The 15,817-nt window shown below is 38.8% G+C and overlaps 1 protein-coding gene across 2 annotated transcripts; it reads right to left on the reverse strand.

Annotated features, from left to right (window-relative positions):
- Positions 1 to 218: 218 nt before the first annotated feature.
- RFXAP (regulatory factor X associated protein) lies at positions 219 to 15,586 on the reverse strand. 2 transcript variants are annotated; one of them, XR_015553464.1, is made up of 4 exons: positions 14,901 to 15,487; positions 10,250 to 10,357; positions 7,992 to 8,181; positions 219 to 4,700 (listed from the first exon to the last, which is right to left on the reverse strand). XR_015553464.1 is itself a non-coding variant. In XM_014791192.2 (3 exons), exons 1-3 carry the CDS (start codon positions 15,381 to 15,383, stop codon positions 8,071 to 8,073), a joined length of 702 nt encoding a protein of 233 aa, XP_014646678.2. In that variant the 5' UTR covers positions 15,384 to 15,586; the 3' UTR covers positions 6,493 to 8,070. The 2 variants fall into 2 exon arrangements, 1 of the variants encoding a protein (XP_014646678.2); XM_014791192.2 differs by lacking the exon at positions 219 to 4,700 and having other exon boundaries at positions 6,493 to 8,181; positions 14,901 to 15,586.
- Between the last annotated feature and the right edge of the window lie 231 nt (positions 15,587 to 15,817).

Below are 15,817 nucleotides of genomic sequence, written 5' to 3' on the forward strand. Positions count from 1 at the left end.
ACTTGAGTTTTCATACTAGCAGACAACTTTTTGTGACCGTAGAAAAATGTTGATCTAAGACTCAGGTACCCTCATATTTTGAAAGGAAATAATGGTGTCACGATTACCCTCACAATCCCCCCACAGATGATTCTAATCAACATGATGAAGTGCAGGTATGTATGTGTATTTTAATATAATTATATTACCATAATAAATAGTAATAAACTTTTGTGCAAATATTTAATATTAATTTATTACTATTAATATATCCTCCGTCTTATTAGATTTTCAAAGGCAAACGGTATAAAATCTTATTAGTGCTGAGAGTGGTCTCCAATTTGAGGACAGTAAATGATACAAGGTCCAATTATAAGAGAGGAAAACAAATAGAAAATCTCATAGTCATAACTTCTTTTCTGGTTGTTTTTTCAGCTCTGTTTTCGTTCTCCTGCTGTGGGTACTCTTGGTCCTCTTAAGCCCAAATTACAAATAACTCATGAAAATCCGCATCTGTGCTTAGCAAAATACATCTTAAGAGAGGCTGCATGCATTTCTACTGACTGGGTAGGGTAAAGCTATGAAAAGGAAAGATTTATTTATTTTGCTGCAGTAGATGATAACAAAAAAAGTTCATTTCCAATGCTTTAGAAGAATACAAACAGTTATTTGTAGGGTGGAGTAATATATGTTAAGGATAATAGGGAAAAGTTGCCCATGTCCTGATTAGAAGATGAGATCAACTCACCTAATTATCAAACATGTCAAATATTTTCACTAAAACGTTTTAAAAAACATTAGTTAACTTTAAACTCAATAAAAGCAGTATTTTAATCAGACTTTTTTTCTATAGTGAGACAAGTCTGCTAAACAAACGATAGTTCAGTCCTTTTTCAAATTGCTATCTGAACACAGGTCCTGATGTCTGTACCATTCAACAGCATCTGTTGTCATGATTATAATATTTATTTTCACAGCTAAAGGAAGTGAGAAACTGAGGGAGTAATAATGATAAACAAGAATACTAAATTTTCCATGTCAGTTACACAGAAGAAATCAGGACTATTTGACAATATCTGTATTAATTATATTTTCTAATGCTAGGAAAAGAAACAGGAAATTATAAATTAACAATCATTTGAAAGATCCCAAATTGAAGCCTTTTAAACCAAGACTGGAAACCCAGAAGCCATAAAAGAAATGTCAGCTATGTTGAAATATACAAAAATTAAAAGCCTGTATGGCAAAAGATACCATGAAAAAGTAAATAGGCCAATTTTAGACTGGAAAAAATGAATAAAAATGACATAGGGTTAATTTTTATAATATTCACCAGACTTTTGCACATTGAGTAGGAAAAGGGAGCCTAATGAAAAAACAGACAGAAGATACGATTAGCCAGTTCACAGAAGAGCAAATCTAAATAACCAACAAGCATATGAAAAGGTGCTCGAATTTACCAGTATTCAGAGAAATGCTAATAAATGTTAACAACCAGCAGTACATATCTATCAAAAAGGCAAGAGTTAAAAAAGAACAATAATTCCTACTGCTGGCAAAGATGTGAGGAAAAGAAACTCTCCCTTGTTGCTGGTGGACATGTGAAGTGGTATAGCCTTTTTTGGGGAAAGGAATATGACAATATCTATTTAAAGGAAACATATATCTATATATCTCCCCCCACCCAGCAATCCCATTTCTGAGAATCTACCCCAAGGCCATAGAACCACTAGAACATACCGGTACATAAGGACATATTACAAGGATGTTTGCTGCAGCATTGTTCATAGTGGCAGAAAATCGGACATCGAGTGAATGCCCATCAACAGTGGAACAATTGAATATGATGGTACATTCACATCATGAGATGCTCTGCAGTCATGTAAAGGAATGAGTCAGAGCTATATAAGTGACTCCAGGGGACTTCTACACAGTCCTGGTGCATAAAAAAGCAGTATATTGACGTGTGTATAATGCGCTCACATTTTTATGTAACAATGACAGTTGCACATGTGTATATATGTGTGTTTATATAAAGTTACATGAGCATGGAAAGAATAAGGAAGAATACATGCCAGATTGCTGGCATAGGTTACCTGGAAATCGGCAGTGCATGGAAGACAGAGGGTTGAAGAATCAAAAAAAGGACTGAAGAGGCAACCTAAACAAAAAAACCTCACAGTAGATACAAATGATTACATTGGGGTATTTATATAAATTATATGTGTATGCATACAGAAAGTTAAAAAAATTTAGCATTTATTGAAGTGCCTACTGTGTTCAAAACTAGGCACTTAAAAGTGTCAGCTCCTACTTTAGCGACAACATGTACTGTGGAAAGAGCATCGTTTTTGGAGACAGAAGATTTAGGTTCAAATCTTGGCTCTGCCTCTAACCAACAGTAAGACCTGTTTTATAAGTCACTTAACTTCTCTGAGTTTCTTTCCTCATCCAAAAGCAGGGACAATAATACTTGCCATGTTTCAAGGTTCAAATGAGTTAGCACATATGAAAGTACTTCCTAAAGTAACATAATCAGGCTTGGTTTAAATAAAATTTAACACATTCCAAAACCCAGGGCTTATATACAAAGGCTTTATTCTTAAGGCCCGATGATAGTGTGTCCATTGTCACATGCAAAGTACATGTTCAAATTGCACTGGCCTCACCGTGATTATTTACACGGGTCACACTGCTCTTACAAGTGTCCACTAAGTAACGTGAAATCAGGCCTGGATTTAAGTCCAATAGCTGTGTGATCTTGAGCAAACTTAACCTCTGCAAGCCTGCTTCTGCATCTATGAAATAATAATTGTTGATTGTGAGATTATTGTGAAGAGCAAGTATGTATGCAGAATTGTTTTGAAAATTATTAAGTGTTAGAAAATTAGTATCATTTTGTCATGTTGTCTTTAAGATGATGCTTTCTTCATGCAGCTCCAGTAGAGAAGTACGCATTTTGGGCCTCAGAATGGATGGTAAGAAACTCTGGGGCGGGGGTGGAGTGGGGGGAAATTGCTACATAAGCTACATATACGGAAATAAAGATTCATTTGTAAAAATATTTCTTCCTATAAACTGAGATAGAAAGCAAAGGAAAAAGCAAAAATTGTCTACTCTTCTTGATTTGTAACAAGATTTCAGTTTGTAATAAGACAAATCTTTTTGAAAAGGTTATATATGCATGGTAAAAATTCAAGCAGTACAAAGGATTATTTTGATAAAATATGGTCTCCCAGCCATTGAACCCTCATTCTTCTAGCCTGCCACCAGTACCCCAATTTCCCTTTATGGAAGCAAATTTCAATTTTGTATACTAGCATGTATGTGTGTATGAGTATATCTTTATATATAATTTTTGGTAAAATTAGTTATGATCCTTTGTATTTGCCTGTTCATAATTAAGTTCTTTTGTCCACTTTAATTCTTGGCCAGTATTGCCTTTGACAGACACTTCATTTGCGGGCCCTCTGGTTGGTTGTCTCCTTTTTCTTCACAGTAGTTTGGCTTAACTACTCCTGAAGCAAAACATCTATTTTAGTTTTCTTTCTTTCCTTTTCCTTTTATTATCACTTTTTAGCAAGTTTCTGCAATACTCTAGAGCTGCTGGTTGATGAGCTGAAGCAAATCACACTGCGTTTCTCCCTGAAGTGAGCCCTCCCTGAGTGATTTTCCTATCATTACATCCTACAGGCTTGTTTATGCAATCGCTCCAAACCACCCTCTTCAAGTGGAAGCCTGGGAATGGTCTAATAACTGAGGATTTCAAAGAGCTTGAATTATTGATGTACATGCTGTTGTGGAGTATCATCAAGATTGGGGCGGTTGCTAATTCACTGTAATGAGTGCTGTTAGTTTCCTAGCTTTAATATCTCGTGCTCTCTCATTCTTCCTATACTTGCTCTGCAACATCATAGAAAACTCCATTCTCTGCTGGCCTCACTTCTTCTCTGCTCAGCCAGAACTTTATCTTCCATTACTGAAAGTACTCTCTCAAAAGCATCCTAACTTCCTCATCCTCTTCTCCACTTAATGAACCTGAGATCAAGCTCGCAATCTATCTTTCCTACTATCATGGCTGGTTGAAGCCTGTGAAATAGCGTCACGTGACTGCAGATTTCCATTACAGATTCCTGGTTGCCAAGAGGCCAAATCTTTAACGCTACTTGTCAATCTCTTTGCCCATAGTATTATTTAGGATATAAGTTTGGCTGGACGTATCATAATAACCATGGCAGACACAAGATATTCCATCTCTCTTTCATGTGGTAGTCCAAAAACAGGGGGTCCCAGCCTAGGATGGTCGCTCTGCTCCCCAAGGCCATCCAGAGACACAGGTTCCTTCTATTTTGTTTCGCCTTCCCCAGTGAATTACCCTCATTTGGCCTCCAGATGATCTGCTGCTTTGTCCACATTCGAAGCAGCAGGATGGAGGAAGAGGGGAAATGGGCTGCCTGCTTCCTTTTTCAGGGCACCATCTGGAAGTTGCACACATCATTTCTGTTCATATCCCACTGGCCATAACTTACTCACATGGCCACACCCAGCTGCAAGGGCAGCTGACAAATAGTCTTAAAAAAAAAACTTTTAAAAATTTAGGGGCCGGCCCGGTGGCGTAGCGGTTAAGTGTGCGCGCTCCGCTGTGGCTGCCCAGGGTTCGCAGGTTCGGATCCCTGGCACGCACCGATGCACCGCTTGTCAAGCCATGCTGTGGCAATGTCCTGTATAAAGTAAAGGAAGATGGGCACAGGTGTTAGCTCAGGGCTAATCTTCCTCACACACAAAAAAAAAATTTAAATATATATTGAAAAGCGCAAAACTCATAAATGTATAGCTTGTTGACCCTTCATTAACAGAACACACATGCATAACCAGCATTCAGGACAAGAAGAGTATTACCAGACTCCCAGAAGCCTCCTCATGCCTCCTTCTAGTTTCTTCCCCCTCCCATGGGTAACCACTCCTCTGCGTTCTAACAATGGTTTCACCTGCGTTTGTACTTTATATAAATGGTATCATCCACATGTCATTTGTGTCTGGATCCTTTGGCATGATGTTATGTGAGAAAGAGCTATGTTGTTGTGTGGCTGTGTTCCCAACCCAAAATTCGATTACTATGAAGGAAGGGGAAAAAAAGGTATCAGGAGACTAGTAGCAGGCTACTAGCCTGGCATTGACTTCAACGTATCTTCCTCGTTTTCCCCTTTTTCCTAAAGCCTCTTATCAGCTCCCTCATTCCATGTTCACAGATGACTTCTCTTCTGACTTTGCTGGAAAATGGAGGCTGTGAATTCCTTTATGTTCTTATTGCTACAAATATACCACATCTATACTTATTATATCTCCTTTCCTCTAGCCTCAAACAAACTGGCACAGCAGCATCACTTCTGCCATATTCTGTTAAAGCAGTCACAGGGGCTGCCCAGATTCAAGGGTGTGAAAAAATAAAATCCAATTCTTAATGGGCATATCGCATAAGAGCATGTGGGATGGGAGCCCCCCTTTGGCAAGTACAGTCTGCCATGCCTAGCTTGAAAGCATTTGCACAGCTATTTAAATCCATAGTAATCATATACAGAACTATGAGAAATAATAATAAATTCTTGCTTTAAGCCACTAAATTTTGGGTGATTTGTTATACAGCAATAACTATACAGCTAGGTATATCAGTTACCTACTATCTCAAGAATGCTGCATAACAAACCACTCCAAACCTCTGGCTTACAACCATAAGCATTTATTATTGCTCACAAGTCTACAGGTCAGCTGGGTGGTTCTGCCACTCTGGGCCAGGCTTGGCTGATCTCTATTGGGATCCAGGGTATCTGCAGACAGCTGGCAGGTTGGCTGGGGGGTCGGGGGTGGGATAGCTAGTCTAGAATAGCCTCACTCACATGTCTGGCTGTTTACCAGCCATTGGCTGGTACAACACAGGTGACTAGGCCACGAGTCTCATTATCCAGCAGGCTAGGCTGGGCTGGTTACCGTGGTAGCTGGGTAGGGTTGTAAAAGAACATGTGGAAGTGTTCAAAACCTTTGGAAGTCTACTCAGAACTGGCATAACATTATTTCCTCTGCATTCTATTGGCCAAAACAAGTCACGAGGCCAGGTCTCCAGACTTAAGGGGTAGGTAAATAAACTCAATCTCGTGCTGGGAGGAATGGCCAAGTCACGTTGCAAAAGTCATGAATACATGGAGGGATAAGAAATCAGGGACACACTGTAATAAATCTACCCCAAATAAGTAAATACCTTATGGTTTTATTGATATATATTTTCAGTCCCTTTTCATTCAGCTCTCACTGGCTTATTACTTTCCATTCCTCCTATTCCATTTGAAGAAGGATTAGCTGATTTTTTTTGCCATAAAAGTTAACTTACACTCTAAGGATTCAATAAACTTCCCAACACCATAAGTAAGAGAACAAACTAACAGTTAATAACAAATGTAAATGAATTCCTCTGCATCCAGTATGAAGCAACTAAACAACAGAATAAGTGCATTAGACAACTCAAAGGTCAACAAGTGGACTTTAATGAATAATTTTGGGAAAAGTGTTTTTGCACAGATATGCAGGTATAAAACACACATAAAAAATGAACAGTAAGATTCTTTCCCTCCTTAAGTACTTAGAACAGCTGTGACCAAGTTTAACTTGACATATATTTCAAAGCTTAAAACCCAAGAAACTAACAAGTTTTTGCACAATTAAACTCCAGACACATAGATTTATTGTCCTAACATTTAAGATACTCTCTTGGCATTTGATTTGTTACTGTTATTGATAGGTTTGCCTTTTAAAAGTTTTCCTAGGAGAAAAATACAAGAAGAAAGTTATCTATCCAGATTACCGATCATTCTTTGAACATTACTTAGGAATAACACGGTCTTAAAATGGCTCAGTTTTGAAAAATACTGACAAAATGCTGACGTGTTACTCCTTTTTTTATATATATTTCTTATTTTTTGGTGAGGAAGATTGTCACTGAGCTAACATCTGTGCCAGCCTTCCTCTATTTCGCATGTGGGACACCGCCACAGCATGGCTTGACGAGTGGTCCCAGGTCTGCCCCTGGGATCCGAACCTGTGAACCCCACGGCGCTGAAGCAGAGGGCGAGAACTTAACCACTATGCCACTGGCCGGCCCCTGAGGTGTTATTCTTATTTTCAGGATCTCTTTTTGAAACAGAAATGAGCATAAAAAGAGTAATTTTGTCCTGGCATTGGTGGGATGAGATATATCTACAGTGTTCACAAATTCAACACATAAGAGTGTCTGCTTTAAAAGAGATCAACACTAATAGGTAACAAGAAGTAGGGAAGCCAATCTCAGGAGATGCCTTCACTCCAGTGTACTTAGTCCCTCTCTCAGGTTTTACCAGCACATCTCTAAAAAGAGATGCGCATCCTAATTTCAGATATTTAACAACGATCCCTTTCCTTATACATATAAAATATGCTTACCTCTTTGACAGCTCCAGTCTTAACTGCAAAGAAAAGGTTATTATGAGAACCCAATTCTGGGTGCCCAACTACACTTCAGCATTACAAGTAGCTATCAGTGTTTCTTAAGTGGAGTATTATTGGCATTGTGAGACAATTCTTAGTTGTGTGGGACCATTCCAGACACTGCAGAACGTTTAGCATTCCTGACCCATTCACTAAAACCCAGCCGTTTTCAAGGTCACTATGACAATCAAAAAACATACCACAGAGTTCCACCTGCCCCTGGATGAGAACCACTAAGCTAGATGATCCGAGATTAATATCTATTAACTTCGTGACTTCCACAGAAAGTAACTGCTTCATTAACTTCAGTAACAATGCCTGAAGAGGAACATTTTGTTTAAAAAACATTGTAATTAAACGGTATTTTGGGAAGATAAGCTGATTTCTTCAAATTCATGGTAATCTGAGAAGATTATATGCACAAAGTGCAATACTTATTTATCCCCAAATGCACACGTACATTTACAGGAAAATGTTTTTGTTGTATTAGCATATCTTACCCCATTTATTTTTAGTATAAAAATATGTTCATCTACTATAATAAAATAAAAAACATGTCGATCTTCTTGATAAATTCCCTCACACTGATGTTCCTGGAAACTGCTGCTGTCTTTGCTCCAAAACTTGCTGATTTAATAGTTGTTGCTGTTGCTGTAAAAACTGCACCACTTCTGGACTCCTTAGTAATGACTTAAAAAGAAAAAATATACTTATTAATAGCATTATTCTTATGAGATTAGATTGTATTCATGCAATAAAATTACTCTGATATGTCCCCACACAAGATACAATGTGCTTACAAAACAAAACATGCCTGAACTGAATTCACATCTGCATCTGATGCACTGCAATTAAACTGCAAACTAATTATAATAAAATTTGATGTCATACATCAAAATACTAAAACATAAAAACAATGGGTCTGATCTTACTGGTGCCTTTGCACACATAGGAAATGCTTTCTGTGACACGCCAGCATATATACTCTCTATGAAACATAGGAGCAAACAGCCAGGAAGAGCACCGGCCCAGGATTCCAGCAAGAAAAAAAATGAAATGTAAAGGGGCCACATGTGAAAATGGCAGTTAAATATCAGTTTGGAAATACATTTAAGGCTAGTACTGGAACTCAGGTTTCTCCCAGTAGCCTACTAAGTCTTTAAGAAATTAAAAATTGTGTGTGTATAGGTCAGGTGTGTATACTGTATATAGCTATACATATATTAGTAAAAGTAATATTAGCACATTGCCAAAATTTCAGAAAATAACACTGCTATAAAACAACCAATACAGTTTTGCACAGTTACCATTTTTAAATATAGTTATAATCATACAACAAATATAACAGACTAGGGTTAATATTTTTATTATAATAAAATACTTATATAAATTGATGAAGAAAAAAACTTCAGCCTCAGTAAATTGAAAAAAATAAACTGAATAAAGTGGAAATACTATTGTTAAATACTGATTTTAAAATTTAGTATTATAGCATAGTACATCTTTTCTATTTATTAAATAGTTTTGTTTAAAACTTATCTGTAAAGACTGCTCAACATTCTATTAAGTAAATGTACAACAGTCTACTTAGCTGTTATGAGACTGCTGAACACAGGCTGTTTAAACTATTATTTTACTATTTGTGATAAATACATTTCTGGCAACATCCTTATGCTTAATTTTATCCATGTTTAGGATTTATTTCCTGCGAATGTCTTCACAGTATGCATGATTTCTGAGCCAAAGGGATGCCCATTTTAAAGACTCCTAACACACAGAGTCCAGCCGCTTTCCACAAAGTGCTGCACTGATACAAGATGCTGTCAGCAGAATGGGAGTGCCCAATTCATGGAACCCTCGACGTCACTGTGTGTTATCACTTACATAATTCTCACTTATTGCACAGTTGACTGTGTGATTTTTACTGATATTGAATACCTTTCCATATCATTTAATGATAGTATTTCTGCTTTTTTCTTTCTGTTTATACCTTTTGTATAAACAGAATGTATTGAGGTCAAAATTTTTTCCTCATCAATTTATATGAATATTTTATATAATAAAAATATCAACCATATTAACCATAGTCTTTTATATTTGTTGCAAATATTTTTCCTATATGTTATTGTTAAGTTTTTATTTTTACCATCATTTTTGACTACAGTATTCATTTTTATGTTGTCAAATTGATAATCTTTGCTTGGTAATTCTGTTTCTTTTAAGCCAGAAAATTCTCATTCTAGATTTTTGAGATAAAGTCCTAATTCTATTTTTTTTTAATTTAAAAAATCTTTAATTTATCAGGAATTAATTTGGTATAGTGTGATGTGAAGAGCTAAATTCTTTTTTGTCCTCAACTTATTATCTAATTACTTCAGTATTTATTGAATAATCTCTCCTTTCCAGATTGAATTCTGATGCCTTCTATCAAATTTAGAGATCCTTATTAAATATTAGTCTAATTATACCTCAATACTACTAAAGCATTACTCCATAAACCCCAGAATTCAGTGCAAGGAACGTCTGTTTTAAAATCTCAGATATTCCAGGTTTAGTCAATGAAGATATAGGATTAAAAGTGCTCCTGCATACAGTCCTGGGAGAGCATGAGGAGATTCCAGTGTGTACTGGCAGAGGCACAATTCAATTCTGATGACCAGTTTAACAAGTTTTAAAATCTCAAAAATCTAAATAGTTCCATTTATAACAAACAACTTTAGTTAACAGATTTGTAACTGCTTTATAAACAGATATTTACCAGTCTTTTTTGATTTAACACTTGTTCTAAAAGAGTAGGTCTTGCAGGACGATCCCCAAAAGATCCCGTTCTTTGTTTAACAACAGAGAGTATGTTGTCTGCACTTTCCTGGGATAAATGACAAAAATACAAATAGGATTAACAGTTAACATAATATAATAATCCATGATTACAGGCATTTCAATGATGTAAGGAACAGGTCTCTGCTTCTCTTCCTTCTTGCCCAGTCCCAGTGGGACTTCAGGAAAGTCCCTCGTTAAGTCATAGGCAAAGTGTTCACAGTTAATTTTATATAACATTCCTCACTCCCTCCCCCTCCAGGATTTCCAACCTGGGATCTTCAGTCTCTTGAAGGTCTCAAAATCAATAGTGGGGCAAAGCTGGGGAAGGGGAGCAAAGAGTTACTTGTGAGCTATTTGCAATATTACAAAAAATGCCAAGTGGAAACTGAACGTTCTCTTTAGATAAAGCTATCCAGGCCAAAACCAAGTTTGCCTGCCTTTGGATGCCATATATGAACTCCAAAGCAATTTATATATTGCTAACGAAACACTCCGATAGTGTTTTCTGCAAATAACAACAACAAAAATTGGAGGGGGGGAGCAGTAAAATATTACTTAAAGAACCAATTGATAGACAATGCTTTCAAAATTTGGAAGTCACTAGGAGAAAAATAACAAACTGGCTTTGAAAAGACTAGAAAGCACTGCTATAAATAATCTCCTGCCACTGGTATAGATAAAATAGGTAAGTCCTAAAATGACACCATACTCTGAGACATCCTTACCCAAACAAGATCACACTTAGTACCAAGTATGTATCCCCAGTTACCTGAAAGAATCTTAAATACTTACAATTTTCCTGGCATAACAAAATATTGTTTTAGTTAACTGATACATTCTGACTCTTATAAAAGCACAATACAACAGTGACCACATCCAAAAATTCTGATTAAGCAAATATAAAACTATAAATGTTTTACCATGAAGCCACTCTTTATGTGAATTTACTCATCTCTTTGCTCTTCATTTAGGTTATTATCAAAGCTGTTTTTTTCTTTTGGCCTTCTCTCTATTGGCCTGAGTTGTCTGTTAGAATATTCCCTTTATCTCTTTCATTATGAGAAGTTTATCAACCTGATATTTAAAAAAAGTTCAATTCCTAAACACTGTAGGCCTCAAAATGTAAAAAACTGTAATAAGAGGATTCTAACACCCAGAGAAAACAAAAATAATTTCCTCCCTCTCTCCTCAAAGGGTTAACTTTATTTATGGGATGTTTCACTTTGACGTGCACAAGAAATGGAATGTCGACCTGATGGTGACCTGATGGCGGAGTACCCTGCACTTTCACAACCCAGACAAAGCGCTCTGCAGATTCAGAATGTTAGTACCACTAAATCATAGACGCCTGTAGTGGAAATAACCTGAGGCATCTAGTCTGAACTTCTACAAATGTGGGAATTCCCTTTTCAAAAAGTTTCAACGCTTTTTGTCCTAAGGAGTTTACCAACTTTTGGGCATCCCACTGGGTTTTGAATAACTGACATTTAGGCAGCTTTTACTTAGGTTGAGCTGAAATACATATCCCTTGTGATTTTCACCTAAGAGTCCTAGTTGCTACAAAACTACACAAAGTAAATCTACTACTTCTTCCAAATGACAGCCTGTTAGATACGTAACGGTGACAATCAATCCCACAGGCCAATTCTTTTGTCCTTAGTTCCTGTATGTCTCTCTCATAGCACAATTTTTAGATACATGGACTAAATATCACATACATTTGTTCCTTATTTAACCTTGATTTGTGTAAGAAATACTGATTTTAAATACCTTAATTTCTAATCTTGCTGCTCAAACTATGGCAGAACACCCCTGTCACCTATCAGTCCTACTATAATGATCCTCTAAAGAGTTACTAAATCCATAGGAGCCCCTCTTACTTCCCAATTAGAAACTTTCATTTGAAGACTCCAAACCCAAAAGCCATAGCCTGGCATTCAATACCATTCAATACGAATTTGGCTTCAAACTCTCTTTCCAAATTTATCTTTCATGCATTTTCCATGTAAATATTCCACTTGAGTTAGAATGGTCCCCTTGTTGTCTTCCCAAACGTGTCTTCTGTATTCTCACTTCCCTTTCTTTACTCAGATGTGCTTCTCTTTCCTTTTACCTACCAAAATTCTAGGGAAGCAGTACAGTGTGGGGGTAAGAGTGAAGCCTCTAGGATCAGACTGCTTGGGTTTGAGACTTGCCAGCTGTATGACCTAGGCCAAGTTACTTAACCTCTCTGTGCTTCAGTTTCCACGTATGTAAAATACAGTACCTATCTCATTGCTGAAAGTGTGAGACTCCATTTACAGCTTAGCACAGTGCCTGGCACATAAGAAACTTAGTTGATTACACATAAAATATCAGCCATCCTTTCTGGCTTATACTGAGTTATATTTTCTCTGCAAAGCCTTTCTGCAATATTTCGGCATACAATGCTCTATCCTCCTCCCCACTACTAAAGCAGTAATGTATAGTTGGCCCTTATAGCCTAACTGTCACTGTCATTTTCTTTACATTCAGTTCAACAAGGATAAAGACTTACAGCTCTTAAAATCTCCTCAGAACTGGTAAAGTGTCCCATAACATAAGACAAATGGTATAGCTGGCTATTATTTGTTGCTTATAGCAATTAATTCTCTTCCGTAAAAAATCATGTGAATTATTTTAGAATAGGAAAATTAGGAAAGTTCTTTCTGTGGGAGGTGGAGGGGGGAGACTCTAATTCAGTATCTATTTGCCTTTTACACATTTTCCTCAAACTGTAGATGTAAATGCTGGGCAGTTAAAAAAGAAAGTAACTATAGGTAAAATAACTTGAAGTATATTATCTTCTCTGCAAAGAATTCCGAAGTGAATGAGTACCTTTGGAACATATGGAGGGACAAACAAGCACCCTAACTTTTATTCTGTAATCAGTGAGACACTTATTTCCATCATTCCATGGAATCCAAGATTTGGTAAAACACATTATTTTACAAGGATATGGATTGAGAAGGTTTTAAACCTAAGATCCACAGGGGTCTTAAACTCCATAAATGTGTATGTAAAATTAAATACCTAAATATGTGCATTTTTCTGGGAAAAGGGTTCATTAGGTTTCATCAGATTCTCAAAGAAGTGTTTTTACCCTAAACAGATTAAGACTCAATGGGATACAAAAGAAAGAGAAGTCACTCAGACCCTAATCAGTTTAAAGTAAGTGTGACATGTTGGTGACTGTAGATTTTAGACACATTTAGAATATTACATTCGTAAACAATTACAAAATCTAAAATTTTCGCAATGAGGCAGGTGTTCAAGTCCAGCTGAGAACTATGAAATTTAAAAACTTTTAGAATACATTCTAGAACAGCTTTCAATTTTAAAGATTATTTTCTGGATCCTTTTGAACAAAATTCAATTTTTCTCTGCACTGAGGGATTATAGCTTTTATTAAAAGGAGGAAAAAAACACAGGATGAACCATCTGCTTACCTGTAACAACTTCAAAGTATACCCCTAATAATGACAAGAATAACGGCTAAGGTTGCTTGACTTTGACTATCTGCTGGACACTGTGTGAACACTCAACATGGACTATCTCACACATTCAGAGCAACATTATGAACCAGGTACTATTTTAACACTCATTTTACAAATGAAGAAGCTGAAGCTTAAAAGAGTGTTAACAATCTGTTCAAGGCCAGAAGTCCAACTCCAGAAGGCTTTAACCTTCAACATAATTCAAAACAAACAACCCCAAAATCTTCTGAGACTTACACCCCATTATTATTCAATTTTTTTCTCTACAAGTACTAAGAATAAAGGGGTAGTGAGAACAGGGTTCTACGAACAGGGATATTGAGAACAAGGGGTATTGAGTACAGGGTTCTAAGAACCGGGTATTAAGTATAAGGGTACTGAGAAGAGGGTACTAAGAATAGAGGTACTGAGAACAAAATACTAAGAATATGCTTAACTGAGAATAAGATACTAAGTCTACAGGTACTGAGAAGCGGGGTACTAAGAACAGGGTACCAAGAATAGGATTAACTGAGAACAGAGTACTAAGTGTAGGGGTACTAAGAACACAGTACTGAGAATACAATTAACTGAGACCATGACACTAAGAACAGAGTTCTAAGTTTAAAAGTGTACTCTTAATAGAAGTACTGAGATCAGGGTACTAGGAATAGGGATACTGAAAACAGGATACTGAGAAGAGGGTAGTGAAAACAGGAAGAGATTACCTTCTCCAAACTACCAGCTTCATCTAGGTTCCCAAGTCTCTTTGCCTGCTCCTTTAATGAACCAGAACAATCACTTAACTATCTGTCCTTCCAGCCTGTATGCCAGATCTTTGAAATGACAGCTCTGATGAGGTGTCACATCATTTTCATCGAAACTTATTCATCTATCACAAGGATGCAACAGATCTGTTAAGGCTTTGCACGTTTGTATAAACTTTAATTTAGGGCAAGCACTCACTAACTCGCAGCCACAGCAACACGGCCCATCTGGGAGCCGTTGGGTAGGCGCTGGAAATGCGGTTTGCGGCAAGAGTGGGGTTTCTTCTTCCACCTCCCACTCCCTAAGACCCCAGCTAAGGTCTGATACCTCCTGTTTGACGTGTCCCGTGCTGCCAGCTGGGGCGGCCCCACCGCAGTTCAGGGCCTGGTCGCTTTTCTTCTTTTTGTACTTGTCCTTGTACATCTTGTTGCGGTGTTTCTTGCACATCCATGGCTTGCGCTGCTTGGCCACCTGGCTCGTGGTCTCGCTGCAGCCCTCGTAGGTGCAGGTCTTGCTCATGCTGCCCCCGCCGCTGCCCCGTCTCCGGGCTCCCCCGCTGCCGCCCTCGCCCCCGGAGTGGGTCTCCTCGTCCTCCAGATCCTCCAAACTAGCCGTGCTCTCGCCTCCCCCCGGGGGATCCGAAGTGTCCAGCAGGTCGGCTTCGTCCTCCCCCGCCTCCTCCTCGCCATCCCCCGCCACTTCACACAGGTACCTAACAGGCTTGCCCGCCCCGGCGCTGCCCGCCAGGGCCGGAGCCTGCCTCAGGACGCCCTCGGCCGCAGCCTCGTCCTGCCCTCCACAGGGGCGCATCACCAAAAGGGTGAACTGCGAGGCCGGGGCCGGGACGGGGGCTGGAGCCAGGGCCTGGCCTGCAGCAGGGGCGGGGGCCCCGGGGCGGATAGCGCCGCCCGGCCCCGCGCCCTCGGCGACACCCTGCACCTCCGTGCTGCTGAGACCTGGCGGGGGTCCACGACCCCAGCCTTCCAGCTCCTGCCGGGCCCAACAGCACTTCGCAGACTAAGACCCAGAAAAAAACGACAGGAAAAGGCGCCGGCTCCGCGAAGGCGCCCCAACTGCGCCTGCGCGGCCGTAGCCCGCGCGTGAGCGTCGCTAAGCCCGGCGCCTTTCAGGAAATCCCGGCATCTCTTGAGGGGCGGGGCTGAGCGGCCACCGGAGAGGCTGACTGCGCAAGTGCGGATCCAGCTGCGGCGTGTAGCCTGCGCTGGAGGTCGAAAAATGTGGCT

The sequence above is a fragment of the Ceratotherium simum genome, chromosome 10 (genome assembly GCF_057802395.1).
Source record: "Ceratotherium simum simum isolate JZ-2026a chromosome 10, ASM5780239v1, whole genome shotgun sequence".
Classification (NCBI taxonomy): Eukaryota; Metazoa; Chordata; class Mammalia; order Perissodactyla; family Rhinocerotidae; genus Ceratotherium; species Ceratotherium simum.